We start from the raw sequence: 23,632 nt of genomic DNA, 5'->3' as shown, positions 1-23,632 counted from the left end.
GCAGATGCTGCTAAAACGTTCAACGTATATTTAGCGACAATACAAAAGAAGATAAAATGTTTTCATTTGTACATGTGACTTCACACAAACAACTTTTTATGCATCACGCAGGTCGGGTAGCATGGGGTCTCTCCCCACACCCGTAGTGATGCAGGTGATAACCAGAAAAGGGGGTGAAGGGTTCGGGTTCACGATAGCGGATAGCCCCCAGGGGCAGAGGGTGAAGCATATCCTGGATCGTGGTCGATGTCATGAGTTGTTGGCAAGTAACATAAAATAGATGCCAAAATAACGTTCTTTCAATGTTGAACGTCTGCATCAGACGTTGAATAAGTGTAAAAAAATTGCTGATTTGCTTCCTGGGAGGTTGTAAGATCGTCGCCATGACGTACCGAAGGGCGTGGGTTCGACTCCCATTGAGCGCACTCGTTTGTGTCTCAGCAAGACCCTTGACATGTTTGAGATGGAGTGGCTTCTTTGTCGTGTAGTTCTCTTAATTTAAGTCCTTTATCATTGCGTGTATTAGCATGTGTGCAACAAAGGATCTGATATCATTTTAAGATCAGTGGTATTGGCATTGACTCTATCAGTATCAAAGTATACTGTGAAGTGTAAATTATGAAGTATCAACTAAAACTTCGTTTGATTGAAGTAATTTTGTACTCTCGTTTTTTTGGCTTCCTAACAACATGATTGGAAATGTTCATCTCCAGAATAATGACACAGCTGCATATTTGTTTATCCGTAGCAACTCCGATTAGACAACTGGGAAGTGATGTTACGTTTTGTTTATTTGCATCTCTATATTCCAGGAAGGTGACTTGATATTGGAGGTCAACGGGACCCCGGTGCAGAACATGCCTCACAATAACGTGGTCGAGATCCTCCAGGAATGCCCGAACGACTCCTCCACTATATTTGTCATCCAAAGACTGCCCCTGTTCCCTCACGAGTCCGGCCCGGCCATAGGCATGCGGCTTAACCGATCAACTGGGCCACTAGCTGCCCATCCGTACAGCCACCCCTCCATCCAAGGGGGCCTCCTCAGAGACCCAAGGATGATGGTACGCTGATCTATATAAATATATTTTTAACTGCAGCCAGTGCACACCGTTTCGGCCTTTCGTCCTCCTCAGTGCAGTACACTGAGTAATGGGTATGGCCACGGAGGTATATACCTCCGTGTGACGTTTTCTCATTTGTGGAACCTAAGCTCCAAAAAAGGTACTACCGCCAACCTTGTCAAAGTGCTCAAACTGCAAGCAGTGAACAGCAAGGTACCTCCTGTAAAGTGCTCAATCGGCAAAAGCCTACATTTTTGTATAGTACCAATAATGTTGCAGCGCGTGTTTTGCATCCAAGCTAATACTCAGTTGGTGAATATTTAGATGAAATAGACGAAAAGGTGATAAAATCAATCTTGATTTCATCATCATCATTACGTTCCTTCCTCGTATTGAGGATTAGATACAATGCGCCATTGTTTTCGACCATGAGCTGTTCGTACTGCATTTTGATATCTTAATTTTGACCATTTAGTGATGTTTGATGTCCAAATCATTCTTGGTCTAGCTTTGTTACTTTTGTTTCTTTTATCTTGATTTACAACTTCAAAATATTGAAATGTAAAAACAAAAAATTAAAGTTTTGATTACACTGCTTGAACAGTTGACACATTCCTTTTGTGATTATCTAATTGAGCTGGTTCTTGCAAATTTCTTCGCTCTGCTCATTGTTGCTTTGCAATTATTGTTCAGTTTTCATGTTACTAGTTGAAGTTTGGAAGCTCGTGGGTTCGCATGTTCCTTCTCAATAGGGTCTCCATGAAGGGATCTTCCTATTCATCCGATTGGCTTCATTTAAACATATCTTCTAATGGCGATTCCCACTTTAAGTGGGGTCGCTGGTGCAGATTGCAGTCCTCCACATCACGCTATCAGCAGCATCTTCCTCTTTTAAACGTCTCTACTACTAAATGATGGTGAGATGCGAATAAGGCGCTCTCTTTCTAGTCATGCAATCCTGGTTCGACTCCCGGATCAAGCTGGTTGTTGAACAACACCGCTCAAATCTACTCAAGGTGTACTAAATTGCGTGGGTATAGTTGCAGAAGGAAAGGCGGCCGAGAAAAAGGAACTGGCCACCCTACTCTCGTTAGTGCCGAAGGCTTAAGTATAATGAGAACCTTATCTTCTCATCTCCCGATGCTTAGATCAAGTATGGGACTCACCACCACCACTAAAGAAATGAGCATAGTATTTTCAACAAAGTTTGTTTTGTATCCCCATAGGTCGACTCTGGATTGCAAAGTGGAAATGATTCGGTGGCTTCTTCGTCTACCAGTGGCGCTCTAGTTCCATCGAACGGAAGTCATGCAGCTATATACAATTCACAACCAACTAGACCAAACGGTAGGATAGATGCATACATTGCAATTGATGGTAATGTGAATGCTCTGTCTTTTTCTGAATGACCTTTTTTATGCAAGGTATAGAATGGATGGTTTAGAGAAAACTGGAATCCTCGATTGTGTGGTGCATACTTGGGATAGATAATTATGGTACCCGGTCATTTGGTCGGCAGACATTCGGTCAGCAGACATTTGGTCGACAGTCATTTGGTCGACAGACATTTGGTCGACAGGACGTTTGGTCGACAGACATTTGGTCGACAGGACATTTGGTCGACAGGACATTTGGTCGACAGGACATTTGGTCGACAGACATTTGGTCGACAGGACATTTGGTCGACAGGACATTTGGTCAACAGGACATTTGGTCGACTGGATGATTCATTTTAGGGTTAGGGTTAACTAACCCTAATTCTAACTCTAACCCTAACCCAAATGTCCTGTCGACCAAATGTCTTGTCAACCAAATGTCTTGTCAACCAAATGTCTTGTCAACCAAATGTCTTGTCGACCAAATGTCTTGTCGACCAAATGTCCTGTCGACCAAATGTCTTGTCGACCAAATGTCTTGTCGACCAAATGTCTGTCGACCAAATGACTGTCGACCAAACGACCGGCCACGGTAATGTATGCTATGACATCTAGTGGATTACCATGTTCTCGCTGCGGTACATCCTTTCCGCTCACTTGATGGAGCGGAAAATCTTCCTGTCTTATACAAAGAAATTAAAGACTGGCTGTTATAGTAGTTTATAGATATGATCGGGAAAGAAACATCACTAACATGAGGTGGTGTATAGATACACTCGGCCCCTTGCAAATGACGCCTTAGGCTCGTGCAATGGCCTTGAGCTTTGATACGGGTGGCATGCATCTTTCGTGGTTCCATCACAACCGGCTCTAAATATTCGAGCTTGGTTTCTATTAAATTGTAACCTTGCTTTCCAGGCCTGGAATATACCACCCACTACAACCCACCAATTTCTTCAGGGCACCCTTCGTTCCCTATCCAGCAGTAAGCGACTGATTCGGTGAAGCCTTTTATTTGTCTCAGCCGGTGGGCATAAGCTCGAACCTAGCTTGGAATCTTGCGCCACAATGTATATTAATGAAATTTTCGTTTCATAATCTTTGTGACGAAATGATGTGCTAATTTGTTGACTATTACAAACATTTAGAAGACGTTGACACTCCTGTTTAACGCTGCTGAATTTAAGGATCTTTTTCGATTTTCACTACTTCAAATTATTTTCAGGAATTTCCATCACGATTCCTATAACTATCCCACCAACGAGAATTGCATGGACCTGACCGTTGTCTTGAGGAGGGAGGAGACGGGATTTGGATTCCGTATCCTTGGTGGAAACGCCCAAAATGAACCGGTATGTTGATGGTTACATTGTTAATGATGATTACAGTTGAAATTGTATCGTTTTGTTTGTCGCATCCAGACGTACACCCGGTGATTGAAGATTTAGACTAAGTGGACGGGAAGGCAAGGAAGCGAATCTTTGTAACCGCCTTTAAAATTGTATCAATTTCAGTTGACATAAAACTTGCTATCATCCTATTGTCATCATCACAGGTTGTGAAAAAAATACTTCCATTTGTCTATCAGCACTAGGCTGAGCTCTAATTATCACAATAAGCATTTGAGTTCTGCTAACCATACCAGCTTGTACACTGGCTGTCAGTCTTCCCATCTGTCTGGCTGGGTTATACCTATAAGACATAAGGTATCGCCAACCTCTTATGATTTTGTTTCTTTTGTTTGCAGGTGACGATCGGTGCTATCGTCCCTCATGGAGCGGCTGACAAGGAAGGCAGCCTGAGAAGTGGCGATGAGCTCCTCGGTGTAGATGGACAGAGAGTCTCCAGGATCGGGCACAATCAGGTAGATGTAGGGGCGGATAGGGTTAACATCATGGAACGACCACTCACCACTTAGATCAGCGGTGACTTTCAACCTCTTCATCCTGGAAACCCCTATTTTTAAAGATATTCAGTTAGGGACTCCTCGTTTGCGCATCATACGAAAAAGGTGCATGCTGAAGGAGAAACAATTTCCCTTCTGGGATCCCCATGTTTTATATTGGGACTTGAGGACCTTGGGTGCCCCAGAAAGAAGAACTGCTCTAGATCATTAACGCGTGAATCAACATTTCAAATAACTTAAAACCCACAGACCATCACTTCATTTTTACTTCGACTTAATGTTTGCGGAAGCTTCAAACCAGGAACAAATTTCAAAACTTCAATCTGTTTATTGTGTCTATTATTCCTATGCCCATCCAGCGGTCTCATCTCACGTCGGAATATCAATGTTCAAGGTTAATACCAACTTGTCTTCCCACACCAATAGTGAGGAAACAAAGCTGCTTCAGTGACGTCAATTTTGTGTTGATGTAGCTTTTTATAGCGTTTCTTAGTTTACAGTTCAGTGTTGTATCTGCTTTTGTTTTTTGTGTTTGGCAGACATATAAAACAAAGCAACTTCAATGGGTTTAACATATTTTATTACACAAAGAAATACAACATTATTAAAAAAACTCAAACGTTTTAAAATCATATTTTGTGATGTCCCTAAAATTAATGCCAATGTCTCATATTTCAACTTTAGCAAATTACTTTTGTTGATAAAAGCCTCAAACTATTTTTAATGGGTCAGTTTACATCGATGACGCACCAAGACTGATGGGTAACCCCCCAACACAATACTCCTGTTTGTTGAAGCTGTCTCATTGTGATGTTGATTACCAGGTGATTACATTGATGGGAAACGCCGCTAGGAACTCTGTTGTGCATTTGCGAGTCAGACGGAGGTTGTCAGCAACTGGTAAGTAGTTGCCATGCAGCTCGGCCTGTGCAATTATGGTAAAATGTGCTATCCTAGTCTTAATTTTATGGTCGCTTGTGCCACGAAGATAAATGCATAATATCAAGTTTTCAACTTTTTTTTCTGCATTTGTTTTTTTCTTGCTTCACCTTGCTAGTTGTTTGTTGCACAAGAATGAATCTTCTTTTGCTAGCTCATGACGTCATCAAACTGAGAGTGATACGTCATAAAAGTTGTCTGCTCGTCACTTTCCCGCAACGAGCGTCTTCCATTCATGTGCTTTGAATCTTTAGATGTTGAAGGAAGATTACCCAATCGACCACACCGACCCCCGATTGGCCGACCTACCAATGACCCTAGAGGCGGGATGACTGGTGGTGACTCTGGGCCACCCCTATCCCCCGATAAGAGGCCGTATGATGTCGTGGTCCAGAGGCAGGAACACGAAGGGTTCGGTTTCATCATTATCTCGTCAGTTAGATCCTCAGGTTGGTTTGGCTAAGGCCAGTTTGAGTGGCTGGTGAAAAGCTTTTGCTACCGGCTTGGTTGCCGAGTAATTGAAGCAGGTTGTCGGTTCGATTCCCGGCGGAAACGTGTAGCTATGTTCTGAGAAAAATATTTACCTTTGTACAAAATGGAAACAGCTCACTCAACCACTGTGGAGTTACCTCCGCGTCTGTGGAGTTCCCTCTGCTTCTACGCGATACCGCATCATGCTCTGTAACATTATATGCAATTGTACTCTGTTGACACAACGGCTGGGAACTATGCAATCGCTGTATCGTCCGGTCTTGACTCTTGACTGGTGGGGTTTTAGGCTGGTCTTCATCCGAGGTTATTCTTCAAGGCTTAAAATTTTTATAAGTGATTGCTTTGCTTCTAATTCCATTCTTCATCTAAGGAATTGGGTCTCAAGTCCCTCACAAGATCGGCCGCATCATCGAGGGTTCCCCAGCCTCCAAGTGTGGCCACCTGCGTGTCGGGAACAGAGTCCTTGCCATCAACGACATAGACATTGCTCCTCTTCACCACGGTCAGATTGTCAACCTCATAAGAGAGTCGGGATTCACGATAACACTGAGAATTCTTCCGGAAGAGGAGGAAGGTATCATCCAACGGGAAGAGAGGTGGTCTTCTGGAATTTTGTTAGATATCTATTAAATTCCAGTTTATATTGTGTAGTGTGTACTCATAGAAATGAAATATCTTAGACTTTTGACGGGTGTTAAATCCACAACAATGCTTGATCTGAGAACGACTCGGTTGCATGTCTTGTCATACTTATCGTATGTTGTGTACTCATCATCAAGAGCCAGAACAGTCTTTTGTGGTTGATTGGTTTGGTTTGACTTTGCGCGCAACTTATATTTCGTATAATTTTTCTGTTTCAATTGTGAATTTCCATTTTTTTTATTATCCCAGCTACTTTCACATCTGCTGGCTTCTATATCATCGGGTTCACTTGGGTGAACACTGAACGTGTTCTCATACAACCTAAGTTCACCGCTTCAATTCTTACAATTTACGCTGCACATCTGATATTCACGGCACACTGTGTCTTGGCACGGTGGTTCACTGTCGATCTTTTAACTAGTCTTCGTTCGCAGAGGCCTCAAAGTTGTCAAGCTAGACCGTTGGAAGAAAGGTTTTGGGTTTGGGATACGCGGGGGCAGGGAGTACAACATGCCCCTCTACATCTTGCGAGTGGCCCCCGACGGCCCGGCCGCTGAGTCGGGAAAGGTTCAGGTCAGGTCGAATTTGTAATAAAATATATTTTCTTTTGTGTACAGTACATATCAGGTTTAACAAGTTTTTTGTTTTACCTACTTACGTGGTTGTTCAGTTACGTACTTACATGGATGTTCATTGTTCAGTTACGTACATACGTGGTTGTTCAGTTACGTACTTACGTGGTTGTTCAGTTACGTACATACGTGGTTGTTCAGTTACGTACTTATGTGGTTGTTCAGTTACGTACATACGTGGTTGTTCATTTACGTACTTACGTGGAGGTTCAGTTACGTACTTACGTAGATGTTCAGTTACGTACTTACGTGGATGTTCAGTTACGTACGTACGAGGTTGTTCACAATGTTCAATTACGTACGTACGTGTTGTTCAGTTACGTACTTACGTTTTGTTTAGTTACGTACTTACGTGGTTGTTCAGTTACGTACGTACGTTCGCATTTAAATTTTATTATCGGTACGAAAACGTATTTTCCGAGAGAGCTAAATTTTATATCTTCTGCTTAAACAATCACAGGCTGTGCCTCCAGTGCGCGATAGTTTGTCTGCATGTGGTCTATCGTGTGCCTGTAGGTCGAGTGTGGTAGCTCGTATTGTGACTTCTTTCCCGCAACATGGACGGATGACGCAAAATAATCTTATTCTTTCCTTAACCCCACTTCAGGTAGGCGATCAACTCATTGCAATCAACGATAGGGGTACAGAGGGTATTCCCCATCCCCACGCCATTGACCTGATCAAGCAGGGTGGGAACACGGTCAAATTGCTGCTACGGCAAGGCAACGGGGCTGTGCCAGACATAGGTAGGTACCTTGTGTTGCGAAGGTAAACGACCAAACAGTTGATATGTTATTTTTGATATAGAACGAGGCATCTAAAATTAATAAAATTCTTCTTGTGACAATTTTGTTGCCTGGATGTGTGAGCTGGTGGCATTCTAGCAACGCTACCTTTTTTTACATTGATTTGACGTCTGCAGACGTAAAAACGATTGATTGATTGATGTATGGGATAGAACTGTGGATGACGTGTGGATTCCGGTTGTTATGGTTTGTTTTTGCGAATGGTTTTGATTGTTCATGATCATGCGACTGCGATTTGGTTATTGATGACGTGTGTCGATCTGATATTGGTTGTTGGTTTAACATGACGATTTGATTGGTTGTTACAACAGAGCATCACGACAGAGGACGCAGCCGGAGCATGAATAACCTCCTTATGTCGTCCAATTCATCGTTGTCATGGTAATTGCATGTTACGCTTCAGCGATTTCTCACTAACCTCTACTGCCCTGAACATCGATCTAATGCTACTTCCTTTTATCTTTTTATTTCATTCTGCCAAGTAAATATTTTCTTTGCCTTTGTGATGTTCTTAAACATTGGCAGATCGTTTCTTTTGTTTGTGTTGGCTTATGTGCAAACAGACACAATCCTTGGCTGTTGCAGCGGTCACTCACATTGTGACACTTGCTATCTTCAGCCCTACTTTGGCACCCGAATATAAAAAATTTCACTACAACAGGCAGTACCGTGCTAGGGAGAGAATACTCAGTCTTCTCCTGGTAGCCAGGTAGAACGCTCTCCACGTCTCCAACCTTGCTTTGTTCAAGTCGTTCCTTAACGTTTTGTAACAACAGCGGGAAGATTTGTTTCTTCATTAAACTGTTTTAATATTTTCATTAAGGAATAATTGTCATGGAAATGGAACAGTTTTTGTTAACCAAAATTTTTCAACTAACAATTGACATTATCTTGTAGATTTACTAATACTCTATTAACCCAAAGCTTATTCTATTTGAATAAGATACTGAAGAAGCCGCCTTCACGGTGGCGAAAACTTCATCAATAAATTAAACAAGTTCCGGGCTCTGGCTGGATTTTAACCTCATTGAACTGTCAGGATTTATTTCATTCTGTTAAAACTTTCCACGTCATAAAAACCGAACCAAAGGTGCATCAGTGGTTGAAAGCCTCTGCAAGTAGCGACACTGTCAGGATCAAGCTTCAAAGAGACTTTCTCGGTCCGACGATAAAGGATCCCAAAACAAATTATTTCTCCATGGCAGGCATAAGTTTGTTTGTTTGTCGTATCCAGGCTTACACCAGGTGATTAAAGATTTAGATTAAATGGACGGGAAGGCTAGGAAGCCAATCTTCGTGTCCACCTTCAGGCATGCTTTAAGTGTCCTGCCAAAGACACAGCCGCATGCTCTTGAGCGGTGTCGAACCGGCGCCCTTTCGAACGTCGTTTTAGGGCGCTCACCACTCTGCAATGCAGCATAAGCCTGGAATTGCTGCAACAAACTAAAGTTTCGTTTCTTATCAGTTGACGTCATAGCACGCTGAGGATCACTTTGAATTAGTCTTTTTGAAAGTTGTCATGAACAAAATGAGTTTAATGTTTATTCTAATTTAAATCTTAACTCATTTCAGAGGCTGGTCGAGGAATTATGTCTCCACCACCACAGGGCCCATGCAGCTCTGGTGCGCCCGTTAATTTGCATTCGTCTGGAATGACGCAAGATCGCACATCCCGTTGATGATGTGTACTTTTTTGCTCTGGAAACATTTTCAATCATGGCAGTCCCTAACCAAGAATACCGTACGTCCTGGTTGGAGAGTCATGTCGGCTCTCACCCCGTGCAACTTCTGTGGGGATAAAATGGTCCAAGGATTTACTAAAGAGACAAAGTGTCCTTCACCTTTGAATTAATTTAATTTTCTAAAGAGCTTGAGTTGGAGCATAGCATGAAAAATAGAATAACCTTTCAACCCAAGAGAGCTCTTTCACCTAACTCTTACCATCCAAGTACCTCAGAAGCACCCAATCGAAAGATTGAAGCCATGCAGCCTCCTCTGCGTGTGGTTTATCCAAGCTGCTTAAAGACATAGAATTCTTTGGGTGTGAAGATGCTGGAGTTGAAAACAACGTTACGTTTGGGAGGTGTGACCGCAGCAAAGCCACAATGACCATATTGCAAGGTTCTGGTTCACTTCGATTTTATTTCTAACCACCACAAGAAACCTTTCAAAAGAAGCTATAAAGTTTCTTTATTGCTTTTAGTTTTGTTTTTTTTTCTCATCTGCCACTGTTGTCTTTCTTATGTTTTGAATTGTACTAGAAAGTTCGACATGCATTTCATGATTCCTGCATCGTTCTTGTTTTGCAATTATCTTTTCCAAACAACAAATCAACCGTTTTCTGCGTAGACGTTGAATCAATGTAAAAAATGGTTGATTTGCTGAAGTCCCTATCGGCTGGACTTGCACTGTAAGTTGCGCGTTGTTACTTCGACCGAATTTTTACGTTTTTGTAATGTCTAGGTTACTTTTTAAAGGTGCTGTGATTAATATTTATACCTACCTACCTACCGTGTCAATTCCTAGACAGCTAATCAATCGCTTTTTATATTCATGCATTGATTTTAAAAAGCAGTTGGTTTGCTGTCTGCCTTGCTACCTGTTTGCAGTTAATTTTATGCTGGGGGTAAATCGGTGCCGTTTAGTTAACGTTTATATAAATTAAAGATGCAGTGTTAAAGAAGATGAACTCGTCTACAACTTCTTGCAGTGTCTCACCTACCCAGACAGCAAATCAATCGTTTTTTACGTCTTCAGACGTTGAATCAATCTAAAAACGATTGATTTGCTGTCTGGTTCGTTTCTGGAGCATTTTTATCACATTTGTTGCATTTTCCACTTTGTGCACAACATGGTAAAGGTATCTCCAAAAACAATGCTAAATTGTCTGACGTAATATTGCAATCTTTGACTGAGAAAACTCTTTGCTTATCGAGGCTTTAAACCGCCCATGAAGGTCCTGTCCTATTGTTTTTACAATGTGCTGAGTAAGATGGAATGTACCCGTGTATGGCTACTGGCTACCGAGTACTCGCTGCAGTTGCGTAGTCAGAGACGGGGTTCACACTATATCCCTATTATGGCTTGTGTGGCGTCAGACAACGAATTACTGTGGTTGAGTGACACTGGGCAATGCAATACAGTTGCTCTACTGTTTCATCATCATTGTTTGTGTGATATCTCTCTTGGTTATTTATTTTTACTTAGTTTTCTTTAGATGCATCAGATTTTGATGAGGGCATTGAGTTTTGGCGAAAACGTTTGAATTTTTATTTTACTCTATTGTTTAATTACTGTCATTCAATTTCATAAATTTGTGATAAATACCACTAGGCAACAAATTTTTGGAAAAATTTTTTTGTATTATTTTAAAGTGCTTTTTTGGGTCGCTGATTCCAAACATGGCGTTAAATTGTTTGCAGTGTCAATGGTTTTGTCACAAATTATAGTTTTATGAGATCATGATTTCAAGTTAATATGCATTACAAAGAGCTCTTACATTGCGTATCAGTTGTGTACCAGTACCACATCCACATCAAAAACACAAGAAAAACATAGTAAGACAAACAGTATAGACCCCTAATCAAAAATGCACATTGGAATGAGTCTTTCGTTTGCATGTTGTGGACCTCCCGTATCAAACACTAAATATAATCTTTCATTATGACTTATCCCACCTCCCTTGGTAGCGTTTTTCCATAATTGAAATGTCTTGATGAAACCGTTCACCATGCTCCTAGCTTACATCACCCAAGTTAATTATCACGAAAAAAAGCAAATGAGAATGCAAGTAATGCTATTTTAAGGGTATGCGTCATCCAAGCTTTTGATAGCCTTCAAACAATTAAAGACCATGACGTGGTCTTTTCTTCTATAGTTACCAAGAAATCCTTCTACTGTCATTTCAAAAACTTGCCAATCATTTTTTTGAAAGCAGTCATTGATTCCTCTAGTTCTTTTGATGACAACATTTTTTTATGTGGCTCAACAAATATCCCAATCTTATACTTTAGCTTCAGAAAAGTTCGGACACATCGAGTGAATGTCTAGAAAGGCTATACTTGCTGGTCCCAATGCTTTTACAAACTATTTAGCATGCCCAAGTTTTATATGTAAATTTGGAAATAATACTTTACTCCTTTCAGTGAGGGGTACGTTTTTGACATTGTGGAAGCCTGGGGTAAGTTCTTGGCATACTGACCAGTCTTTTATCAAATAGTGCTGATCATCTGCTCTGTTGTTCCACAAACTAAGAAAGCAAGAATATTCGGTATAGCTTCATTGCAAACCCAACAAGAATAAATCATTTCAAAATCTCGACACACGTCCCAAATGTGGTTCTTGTATTGTGCCAAGTCCAGCAATATTTTTAAAGATTTATGATTTTCCATTCGAACAGAATGTACAATTTAGCAGCTTAAAACATCTACCTAACTTGGGACACTGAGTCGCTTCATTCGTTTTTTAACTGTTTTTTACAAATTAAATCATCTAAAAAATTAGCATGTTTTTAATAAAAACTTCCTAACCTCATCAATTGTAGGCCTGCACTACAAACTTCACTAGTCACTAGCGCCCTTGCCTTCACTGGGTAATAAATAACAAAGACTTAGCCACTTTCTCAACTCCGAGAAATGTGGCCAGTTGTAAACAGCTAAAATTTTGGCTAATCACGTGTTGAAAATTTCACGTTGCAAGTTTGTAGCTTTTCACCATCATCTAGCGAATGATGAAAAGAAATAATAAATGATTTGAGCAGGTTGTGTGATATTGAACGGCACTTTAAAGAAAAGTATAATCTCAATTAGTGCACGATATTTTGACTAATTTTCAAATATCAGTGAAAACGTTTTTTGAAGATATCTTTCAAACCATTGACACTGGACAATAACTGGCACTATACTCGGCATCGGTGACCCCAAAAACATATTTCTAGATACACTGAACAAGATAAACAAAAGCCTAAATTGTTGTCTTGTGTCAAATGAGTCTCTTGGGGATAGTAAAAAATATCAATAAAGTTAAAAAATTTGGCTTTCTCAAAATTTATATCAATGCTCATCGCTCAACCTTTGTTTTAGTTGCAAGATTATTGCATCGCGTCTGTGGATGAAGCTTCTCATGATCCATTCTTGTATTCCTTGAATGACTTCACCAGACTTTGTTACGTCACAATATGACAGCTTTGTTTGAACGTATTGAATCTTGCCCGCCATTTTTACGACGTCATATTACACATGAGCTTCCGCTTGTTGTCGCCCATCTTCAATTCTAATAATTTCAATAAAAACTAAACGCGTGTTTTTGTCGTACCGAAGTTAATGCAGAGTTAGGGTTAGTTTAGAAGGCGAGGTGGCAAGGAAGCCATTCAATAAAGCTAAAATTCCGTCGCGGACTGATAATAGCGTAGTAATGTTTGTTTTGTATAGTGCTGTGTTTATCGCAGATTGTACATTAGGCTACTCAGCGCTTCACAAAACAGGCAGGATCATCTCAGCCCTGTGGTAGCGTGGCCAAGCACATTATTACTTTCAACCATTTCTTGCTTCAATGTCACTCAAAAATAAGATTCAGAGCCACTTTTAAAAAGTCTGTGGTGTGACAGGGCATTGAACCCATGTCTACCGATTCAGAGACGTACACTTCAAAGTCATGAAGCGATCGAACCAGTTAGGCTTGAGAAGAATGGACAAGTTTCACGTTTGAATAGAGATTCATCAATTCGTTATAGCGAATTTGTGGAAGCAATAAATGTTTTAAAAACTTTTTAGTGGAGGGGCAAGAGAAAGGTTTGGAAACAATTGCTCCCGAAGGCCTTGAAAATGTTTCTTAAGTCATCATTGAGTAACTTGTAGCCTATTCCTTTAAAAGCGACACCTCCAGGTCACAAAAATCTGGTACCAAGAAAGCACCTTTCACAACAAATTCGTAAACTTTGCATTGCTAAACAACAATCATTAATTAAGGTTTCCGTTCTTTGAAAAAATTCCCCAATACGTTTCCAAAGGCAAAGTTGTAAATTCAATGTTTTTTTGTTTTTTTTTATTCGGTCAATTCAATCATTTGAGCAATAGGAAGTCATCAAGTCAACACCGTTGAAGCAAGTAGGCTACGATGCACTTGCAATGATTGAGGTGACCAAGTTGTAGTTGAATTGGCTTTTGGCTTCCGCTCGATTTTGAACAACCAAAATTCTTCGTTTCCAGATACAACGCAGAGAGAAAGTTATTGGCAAAGCATTTAGATTTCCTTGCTATGTTACAAACTTATAACTATTTCGGAAAACTTTCTCAATTTATTAGGCTATGCAACTCCTGGAATTCTACGTCCAACAGACATGGTGGCGAAGGATCCAGCAATGCAAACTTGGTTTACCAGCAAATAAGAAATTTGAGAACAGATCAAAGACACTGTAGCTTACAGAGATTTTGGGCTGCACCTCAGTTAGTAAAAGTATCCAGTCGGGAAAAATGTTTAACGTTTGGATGATTTAGCTTTCTATGTAGGCTACCGCTATTGCAACAAAATTTAACCGCAGGCCACATGCAATAATCTGGACCGCAGGTTTCCCACTCTTGAGTCAGGTAGGCTAAATGATTTGCTTTCCAGAACAATTAAATTTTTGTTGAAATACAAAAAAAAACATGTCATTATAATGCAATAACAAAACCAACAAAAAAGTGAAAGAATAACAATGGATTAAGACCTGTGTGTGATAGCCTATAGACTTGCAAACGTGAAGCTTATGAACTGTGACGACGAATGTAGCCTAACTTTAGCACGACCACCAAAGCCAAACAGTTCAAAAAGTAGCTAAATTAGTTGAAAGAATCAGTCGCCTGCTAATTTAAAAAAACAACTGAAAGTGTATTCATTCTAGAAGCAATCGATTACATATAGACAATAAAGTATCAGTTTATTTTTCTATTTATAACTATAGATTACTTTTTCGGATCATAAGCTGCTCAATTAGAAATGAAATATTTGTTATCACTGCTGGTGCTCTGCCTGTTCTGCGGGTCGGTCATGAGTGAAGCTGGATTCGTACCTGGAGGTAAGAAATATTAACTTTATTGCAGCGTTGTGTTCGAAAATGCAATCCTCCAACTGCAAGTCCTCCCCGATAGCTCAGTTGGTTAGCGCGTGACTTTTGGAATAAAAACGCTTCAAGATCAAGCGCCGCTGGTTCGACTCTCGGGGTGTGCGCTTGAGCAACGCACGTTAAGGACTGTTCTCCATTCAGCGGCATCTAATGAATGGAATAGTTCCCCGGCAACAAGACTTTAACAATCGGAAACTTCCTTCTGTCAATCTCGGTGACAGGGCCTGCGTCAGTGGTTCAAAGCCTCTACAAGTATGCGAAACTGCCAGGATTAAGCTCTGCAAGAAGCTTTCCGAGTCCGAGAATAAAGATTCAATCAAGCAAGCATGGCATATGGTTGGTTGGGTTTTGAATCTTTATTCTCGGCCTGACCAAGCCTCTGATGGGTTATTTCTGGTAGTTTCGCATAGCCTACTAAGTTACTAGTAGGCCTAGAGGTGTTAAACGCAGGCCGGTTACCGAGATTGAGAGAGTGAAGTTTCCGATTGTTAAAGTGTTGTTCTTAGGTGCTGCTCAATGGATAGCAGTCCTCAGAATGCGTTGCTCAAGGGCAAACCTCGAGAGCCGAAGCAGCGTCGTTTGATCTTGAGTCGGGTGCCTAACCACTGAGCCAACCGGACGGACTGCTGAATAAATGATAATAGTAAGGAAATATCAGTATGATAGTATCAAAAGGTATCAAAATATCTGTGTCACAGGGGCCGGCCCCGACCACCATATCAGGGGTCCACACATTATAAACTTGTTTGAGTAAAAAAAATTGTATTCGTTAAAGTTTGATGCTTGTGCTTGATTGGCGAGAAGATAATTTAGGTTAGCAAACTTTATTAGAAACTACGACATAAAACGGTCAAATCACCACTTAGCTGATTCACTCTCCCACCATATGTAACCTAATCTCTACTGATGATGTGTTATTGTAAATGATTTTTTCTTGCAGGTATATACGAGATAGTGCTTTGCATAACAAAAAGCCCTACTGTAATTCGCTTCTTTGCAGCAACAAATAAATTCTTACTATTACTCTAAGATTACTAGGTAGATTAGAGATTTGAAACACGAAAAAACATTTGAATAAACAGTAATTAAAAAGTGCGAAATAAAAAAAATCCAGGAAGAGAAATTAGTTCGCACACCACTAAAATCTTTTGTCTTTTTACGCCTATGTAGCCTCTTTCCAAACAAGAAGTTGGTAACATTTCCAATAGCCTAAATGTGATTGTAGGCTACGTAATTTTGGGAAAAAGCGCTTTCAGATTTAACGATTCTCTTAAGTTTGTCACTTCTTGCCCGACTTCAAAAAAGAACTTTTAAAATTCGACTCTCGTGATGTGCGCTTGACAACGCATTTTAATTGGGGACTGCTCTCCATTTAGCGGCACCTAATGTATGGAATAATAATTCCCTCCAAGACTTCAACAATCGGAAGCTTCACTCTGTCAATCTCGGAAACCGGCCCTGCGTCAAAAGCCTACAAGTATGCGAAACTACCAGGAATAACAGTCCTTATCAGTCCAAGGATAAAGATTTAAAATCAACCAACCAATTTCAAATCGAATTGCTACTAAAGGTTTTCATTCGGATCAAAAGCATGGCTATGGCCAATTTGTGTAGTTTTCTGAGATGGGTAAGAAGTCTTGTGTGGTGGACTGTGGTCAATATGTGGTGGTAGCAGTCATGTCAATTTGTTTGTTGAAGACCTAAGTGCCTTTTGCATAACTTTTTGATTTAGGCTTTAGTGTTTTGTAAAGTTATCATTTGTTACTTAATACAAAACTTGTCGTTGTATTCCTTAATAAAATACGATTTCTATTTACTTTCTTGACCTTGAAACTTTTAATTTATAAAGTTTTTAAAAGTTGTGAAAGCTTGCTGTGTGGTTTCGAATATAATTGAATCTAATCTTCAGCGTCTAATAATGAGGCCGATGACATTGATGAAGGTGAATTCGTCTTGCTACGGGAAAAGCGTTCCATGAGCAAAGTAAGCAAACACCAAATTTGATATCACTGAGCTGCACCACTCGTCATTTCACAAGACGAGAGAACTGTGTTCAGAAAACTAGTGACAATCCGCTACTACCACAACAAACTTGCAGTATCAAGCTAAAACAGTTTGTTTGTAGGCTATCTACACTTGTGAAATAAATAGGCTAACTATCATGGCGCTAAAACCAAAATTCGGTTTATTATACTGTATTTCCTACATAAACTTAGCAATATAATTCTGGAGTGAGTAGCCTATAATTGAGTTGCTTATGTGTGGAAGTAAATCACAACCTTCGGCTCGGAAACGACGAATGATAATAATGTTGCGTGTTTTAAATTGAAGCAGGGTAACCTTTTTTGTATGTCTCCATCTTAAACATAATGATAAGTACGGTTTGGATGCAGTGCATTCTCCCATAGAAACTTTAATATAATTAGAATACTAGATTTCTGGCAAATCTGTCACTGCAGTTTAATTTACTTAAAATTGGAGTTATCGATTGCGTTTATGTATTCATTTACTAATTAATAATGCTGGTTACGATTACTCATAATTTTGAAACACTCGGCTGCAATTTTATAGATTGGTATAGATAGGCTACAATGGTTGCCTACAGGCAGGACCGTTGAGAGGATATAAGGTCAGACTAATCCGGGCCAGAGCAGCCCCGAGAGTAATGGGAATTAAATTGGATTCAAGCACACATCGCGCCTTTTCCAAACCATCAAATAGGCATCAAGTACCAAAAAATAAAGAGTTTCAAAGCTTTTTACGCAGGTTTCTGCGTTTTTGAGGTAGCTTCCACGCAGTGTTGGGCGCGATAACTCATTTTTCAGTTAAGCGATAACGATAAACGAAAAATGCCTAAAGGGATAACGATAAACGATAAATCAAAAAAAGTTAAGCGATAACGATAAACGATAAATTATCGCGATAATGTCCGATAACGATAATTTTTTTTTCTTGATTAGCGCTGCCCCATCCCATGCAGCACGAACTGTTTTCATCAACATGACGAAAAATCGAACATAATATACTGTAGTGTAAAGGGACAAAACTTTTTGTAAGTTATGCATAAATAGAATCGCAACAGCGGCAGTAGGTAACGAATCTTGAACCTCTTGATCCAGAATCAAACCACTGAGGTAACCGCCGAGCTTATAATTAGGCTATACCTTCAGATACCAGTTGGATGCTTTTATCAATTGAATTACACTGCCGCTTACGTGCAGTAGGCAAAATAATTAAATCAAATGAAAATACCATAAAAAATTCCAGTCTGTTTACAGCAAAGTCAGCAATAGTTGAAAAAATTCCAAAAAACGCAAAATGCTTGAAAATTTATCAGTAATCTTAAGCGTTATTGGTCGTAAAAATGTGCATACTGTGAAATCCATCAAGCTTTTCAAATTAGTTGTGTTTGTTTAAGAGCAAAAACATAATTATCGTAATTTACTGATAATTTCAGATAATTTTTTTTGTTTTCTTTGTGAACACCATCATCATTAAAGGGCGGGGAAACACAAATTAACTTTTGCGAGTCTTTTGTTTCAGCGTGATGTCATTGTGTACAACATGCGTTTTAGAAAAAAAAAATCCAAATTTTGTTGCCCTCGTCTCGCTAAGGCCGCTTTTGTTTGATACCCGTTTGCGAGGTCTCGCGCGCATCCAGCCGTGACGCTGTACGCTGTGACGTCACAAGGTACATATAGTCGTGGCCAAAAGTTTAAGACCAGACTTGATTTATGACGATTTTTGCATTACTTCAAAATACTGCATCAGATATTGTTTCAGTTGCATCATTTTATATCTGATGCAGTATTTTGAAGTAATGCAAAAATCGTCATAAATATTTTCAGTCGACGGGGATGCTCGTTTGGGAGAGCAGAGATCTTGTGGTGGAAAAGGTGGCTAGGCTCCAGTGCCCGTCGACCGAGGGACAGAGTGGCTTCTTCGCGACGAAGCTCAGCGGGTTTGATGCCAGCGAGAATGGGGAGATTGTCCAATGGTGTGGGACGCAGGCATCCGGTCACTGTGCGCGGGGCGCTGTTTATGGCAGTGTCGATGTTATGGCAGTGAGCACTGCGGCACCAAACAGGTGCACAGTACTCTGCTGAAGAGTAGACAAGGGCTAAGGCAGCTATACGCAAAGTGTTAGCCTTCGCTCCCCAGCTAGAGCCTGCCAGGCGCTTGAGTAGCGCAGCGCGGGATGTGAGTTTCTTGCGCAGTGACACCAAATGGTGGCGGTAAGTGAGCGATCTGTTCAGATTGTCCAGATCCGATTGTTTCAGTGATGTTGTGTTACTTTGCTAATTTTCATATTCATATTTTTTGAACTTTCATTTCAATAAAATGCTCGATGACAATAATGACATGACAAGACATGAACAAGACATTTCCCATTTATCACTTTGAGCGATAAGTAAAATGTAATAACGCTTAAGCATTACGCACAAGAAACTTGTGAAATTTGATAACGGATTTGCCTAGCGTCTTATATGTAGGACGGCTTTTTTCTCAAAAAGTACAAACACAATTAGGAAAAAAATAATTGTGATATGTTTTTTAGGTCATAAGTATGCAATATTTAAATTTTCCGAAAAATTTTTTAAGTACTTTCACTTTCGGCACAAATGGGTTAACTTTTTAAGTTAAATGGCACTTACGCATTTGGTTATTATTTTTGGATTAAAGTTATATCGCCAAGCTAGAAAAAAATCGATCTTACAGTCTACAACCGATCTTGTGTTGTTATTGTGTGTGAATTTTGTCTTTTAAACTGAGTTTGTGACGTAACCGCACGTCTCAAGGCCAGTTCTTGCAAGTTTAGTTAATCTACTCATCTAAAGATTTAATGCACTTAAAACAGTAAGTTTCATGTGTTGAAGAGAGAGATTTTATCTTTTTACGACAATTACTAAAAACAAACACTTCCAACGAAAAAAGAAAACACAAGAATAAAATAGTTGATCGTGAGGTGGCGCGAAAGACCATGTTTCCGATGTAAAAGCGGCCTCGTATTGCGACACTTTCACAAACCACTTGCCAATTTCTTTCGCTTTGCTTCAAAGGAATCTGTACGGCCTGTGCGCTTACATTTTAAAATTCACTCGCGATTGCCGATTGCAGCAAAACAACAAGAGACTTGTTGCATGCATTTCATTGCATTGCAATTTGCAACTCTAAAAATTATTGTGTTGTCAGGGCCGTCGCTGCAGGAGGGCGTGCCCCCTCCCCTGACAACGACCTGTGCACACACACTTCAGGCACTGAAGAAGAACTGGTTTTAATTTTAGTTTCATTAACTAGGTGGCTAGTACAAATATTACTTTTCATGGTTCTTCCACTTGTGTGTTGATCCGAAATAAAATTTATCAGCGATTAATTATCGGCGATAATCAAATATTGCCTTTGGCGATAACGATAAACGATAACTGAAAAAATAATGGAGCGATAACGATAAACGATAAAAATTTATCGCCGATAATTATCGCCGGTAAATTATCGCCGATAATGCCCATCACTGCTTCCACGTCCCTACGCTACGTTATGTTTTGCATTTAACCCATGACGTACTAATACATCATAATAAAGCTTTGGTAGAGAATTTGCATTTTTGAACCATAGACAAGCAAAACAAAGTAACTTTAGCGGGTGTAACATAATGTATTACAGACAAAACAAAATATATAACATACTGACTCAAACGTTTTCATCACGTACGACCGTACGTGTGTCCTCATCAGGAATTAAATCTGCAATATACATAAGATGAAAACTATAAGATAAATCTGACTATGCACATCATAATACGTTTAATACAAATAATAATAATAATATGTCATGATACGTTTAATCGAGAACAATATGATAAATAATAATCACAATAAACTTAAGTGACAGCTATAGCGTTGGTAGTAAACAACCGGCAAAGATTCATCAGCCATTGTCAAACTTTTGATGCATTCGCTTTAGCAATATACTGCAAGTACAGCACAACTTTCGATTTAGCGTCACCTACGGAGTGGGACAGTTGGTAATTACATCTCTTTAAAGCTCTTCTCTCGGCCTCTGCAAGCAGATTATGTATTGTTGCCAGAATTAAGTTTGGCATAAAGGTTCTTCCAGAATAAAGATTCCATCAAAGTTTGACATTTTCAACAGAGTTTTTATTTTTAGATGGTGAGACGATGTAAATCCTTCTGCAAAAAGAACAAATTTGGAGGCTACGTCCACAAACAGTCGTGCAACAACGTTAGGAATCAACATGCGCGATGTAATTGCAGTAGGCTACTTAATGAAAGTTTACTTTAATATTAATGGTTTTAATATTAGCCTACAAGAGCCTGACTCGATGACTAATATAGTCTTTCGCCGCTTCCTGTCTGTTGTGGATAATATTTGTACCGGTTTATATTTGTACCCTATACTAGGCTACCGTATACTATTTTATTTTCGCAACAAACAAAATTTTTTTTGTCGTAATGATGCAATCTTCTCACAAACAATCAATTTGAGGCAAATAGTTTTCGTCAAAACGAAACAGCATTTCAAAATATTTTTTAAAGTCAATGTTTAAACACCTTCGAAGAATTTATTATTGCACGATTTTGTACTACAATAGCTCGGCTGTGGTCGAACACAAACGCCCAAGCGTGAGGGAACGTTGCAGGTGCAATCAATATAGTCTGGATTTGTGACCCAGAAACTCATTTCGTCTGAAGCTAAAAAGTTACACAATTTTTTGCCTTTCAGTTTGGTAATAGGCCTATAACCAATAAACATCTATCTATCTATACTAATAAGTTAGGTAGCTAATAGCATTTCAGCTTTTGCTGTCACAACACAGCAATCTACAAGTTGCTTCTTGAGCACGAGGCTTTGCTTACGCCGTCATAACATTATGAAAATTGATCTACTTCGAACTTTAATGCCATCTTTTGTTTTCAGATCTTTGTGGCAAATGCCGTAACAGATACAAGTGTGCTTTCTATACACACTCTACGTTTGGGCGAAAATTCGACTGATTTGTTCCATGAAGCTGCTATATATTCAAACAATTGTGCAGTGGGTTATGATCATTCTTCTGGGTGACATCATCATCCTTGTAGCATTGATTTGATTTCCGTTTGATGCAAATATATTATGTTGAACATAAAAACAAAAGTTAACCTCAATAATTCCACTGGTAGCCTAATAATAATCCAACCGTTGCAGTGCTGTTAAAATTTGTTGTTGTGTTCCATTATGCCAACGTGATACTGGTTGGTCGTGCATCTGTACTTCACGTAACATTCATTCCTCGTCCATTAAATCAGACTAAAGATAGATTTTAGGCCACTTCAACAACCCTCTATAGATATTTCATCCTAGCCTACACTCAGCGATGGATTTAGGTTGAAGAAGGGGGGCGAGGCAGAATTTTATAGAAGGGTGGGACTTTTGGCAATTGTTTATTCCATATTGCTATAACACAAAAATTTTGTAGGCTACCACAAAGCATACTAAAACAACTGACACAAGTGTGAAAAAAAGGCAGAAGGCTGTTGTTAATAACATAATTAACTCAAAACTTTAGAACTGTGACTTAGCAATGTGAGCACTGAGCAGTTCTAAAAATTCAGGCTTTTCAATTGTGGTAAGTTTTCAGTCATTCGTGCTTTTGTTGTCAAACCAGATTGGTGTGTGCTTTCTTGTCTTCTGTACCAGGTGACTGCCTTGATTTGCCTGTTAATCGTTCGCAAGATAGGCCTACTTGAACTGAAGGTAATTTTTGGTGGAAGAGAAGCGAAGAAACTAAATTAGCTACTTTTCTCATTGTGTCGTTAGCCTGGTAGACCAGTTTGATAACAAACAAAAAAAAATCGTCCAAATCTTTCATCAAGTGTAACCTTTTGCATTCATTATTGTAAAATCATGAAATATAGGCTATCACTGTATAAATTGGCAATTCATGTATTGTATTTGCAGATACTATTTAGCAGAGGGTTTAGCTTAATGATAACAGCAGTAGGCTATGCCCAGAGGTGGACACCCACTACTTTCAAAGTAGCGCGCTACCCGCTACCGCTACTTCGGCCAAAATAGCGTGCGCTACCCGCTACCAATTTACAAAAGTAGCGCGCTACCCACTACCGCTACTCGGGCCAAAGTAACGCGCGCTACCGCTACTTCCTCCGCTACTTTTGTCTAAAATGACACTATAGGAAACACTCAAGTCCCTATAGTGACGCAAAAATGACCTTGAAAACAAATGTTATCATTCGTTTACGTTGTCGTTTTAACGTCGTTATAGAAAACACATTCTAAGGGAAATTTATTGTTACGCATCTTTCAAAAACACGAGCATTTCAAAATGAGAGTCACTAAGTCCTGCCTGCTTTCGCTTAAGCACATCTTTTCCAACAGAGAAAAGTCTCTCCACCGCAGCACTGGAAGGAATGGGGGTGTTGTATTTAATGAACAGATGTTTTAACTCGGTATTCGAAAAGCTCAAGGACTTGCTCTTGTCCGAAAAAAAGGCGTCCACAATTGCTGCTTCCCTCTGCACCGACGTTTCACGGGATGGCGCAAATACTCCAAAAAATACATCTTCGGAGTCATGACTGGTGTTGGTGTCACTCTTCTCGGCATCAACCCGGCTTGATGTCTCCCGCAACAGTCGAATTAAATCTGTCTTGACTT

The 23,632-nt window shown here is 39.8% G+C and overlaps 2 protein-coding genes across 4 annotated transcripts in view; both read left to right on the top strand.

Annotated features, from left to right (window-relative positions):
* The window catches only part of LOC145787297 (membrane-associated guanylate kinase, WW and PDZ domain-containing protein 3-like), a 33,686-nt gene extending 22,401 nt beyond the window's left edge, over positions 1 to 11,285 (top strand). The window contains exons 15-27 of one of the 3 annotated variants that reach the window (XM_082599018.1): positions 112 to 262; positions 813 to 1,064; positions 2,291 to 2,411; positions 3,359 to 3,425; positions 3,666 to 3,792; positions 4,188 to 4,304; positions 5,171 to 5,246; positions 5,540 to 5,734; positions 6,148 to 6,373; positions 6,854 to 6,992; positions 7,659 to 7,797; positions 8,169 to 8,238; positions 9,430 to 9,569. In XM_082599018.1, the coding sequence (XP_082455144.1) occupies positions 112 to 262; positions 813 to 1,064; positions 2,291 to 2,411; positions 3,359 to 3,425; positions 3,666 to 3,792; positions 4,188 to 4,304; positions 5,171 to 5,246; positions 5,540 to 5,734; positions 6,148 to 6,373; positions 6,854 to 6,992; positions 7,659 to 7,797; positions 8,169 to 8,238; position 9,430 (1,681 nt within the window). In that variant the 3' untranslated portion in view covers positions 9,431 to 9,569. Of the gene's footprint in view, positions 1 to 111; positions 263 to 812; positions 1,065 to 2,290; positions 2,412 to 3,358; positions 3,426 to 3,665; positions 3,793 to 4,187; positions 4,305 to 5,170; positions 5,247 to 5,539; positions 5,735 to 6,147; positions 6,374 to 6,853; positions 6,993 to 7,658; positions 7,798 to 8,168; positions 8,239 to 9,429 lie in introns of those variants that run through there. The other 2 variants (XM_082599017.1, XR_014291382.1) reach the window with 2 other exon arrangements.
* Positions 11,286 to 14,795: 3,510 nt separating this feature from the next.
* LOC145787724 (uncharacterized) lies at positions 14,796 to 22,891 on the top strand. Its single transcript, XM_082599528.1, has 4 exons — positions 14,796 to 14,911; positions 16,869 to 16,942; positions 21,128 to 21,224; positions 21,899 to 22,891. Exons 1-4 carry the CDS (start codon positions 14,833 to 14,835, stop codon positions 21,973 to 21,975), a joined length of 327 nt encoding a protein of 108 aa, XP_082455654.1. The 5' UTR covers positions 14,796 to 14,832; the 3' UTR covers positions 21,976 to 22,891.
* Positions 22,892 to 23,632: the final 741 nt, after the last annotated feature.

The sequence above is a fragment of the Aplidium turbinatum genome, chromosome 18, assembly GCF_918807975.1.
Source record: "Aplidium turbinatum chromosome 18, kaAplTurb1.1, whole genome shotgun sequence".
NCBI lineage: Eukaryota > Metazoa > Chordata > Ascidiacea > Aplousobranchia > Polyclinidae > Aplidium > Aplidium turbinatum.
Note: the sequence above shows the minus strand (reverse complement) of the source record. Positions and strands in the feature narration are given on the sequence as shown.

What these genes read in the sequence shown, in the direction of transcription:
- LOC145787724 (XM_082599528.1), top strand. Translation starts at nt 14,833, where the DNA reads ATGAAATATTTGTTATCACTGCTGGTGCTCTGCCTGTTCTGCGGGTCG. An exon ending in AAAAGCGTTCCATGAGCAAA is followed by an intron (nt 16,943 to 21,127) that starts GTAAGCAAACAC and finishes TTTTATTTTTAG; the next exon opens with ATGGTGAGACGATGTAAATC. An exon ending in TAGGAATCAACATGCGCGAT is followed by an intron (nt 21,225 to 21,898) that starts GTAATTGCAGTA and finishes TTTTGTTTTCAG; the next exon opens with ATCTTTGTGGCAAATGCCGT.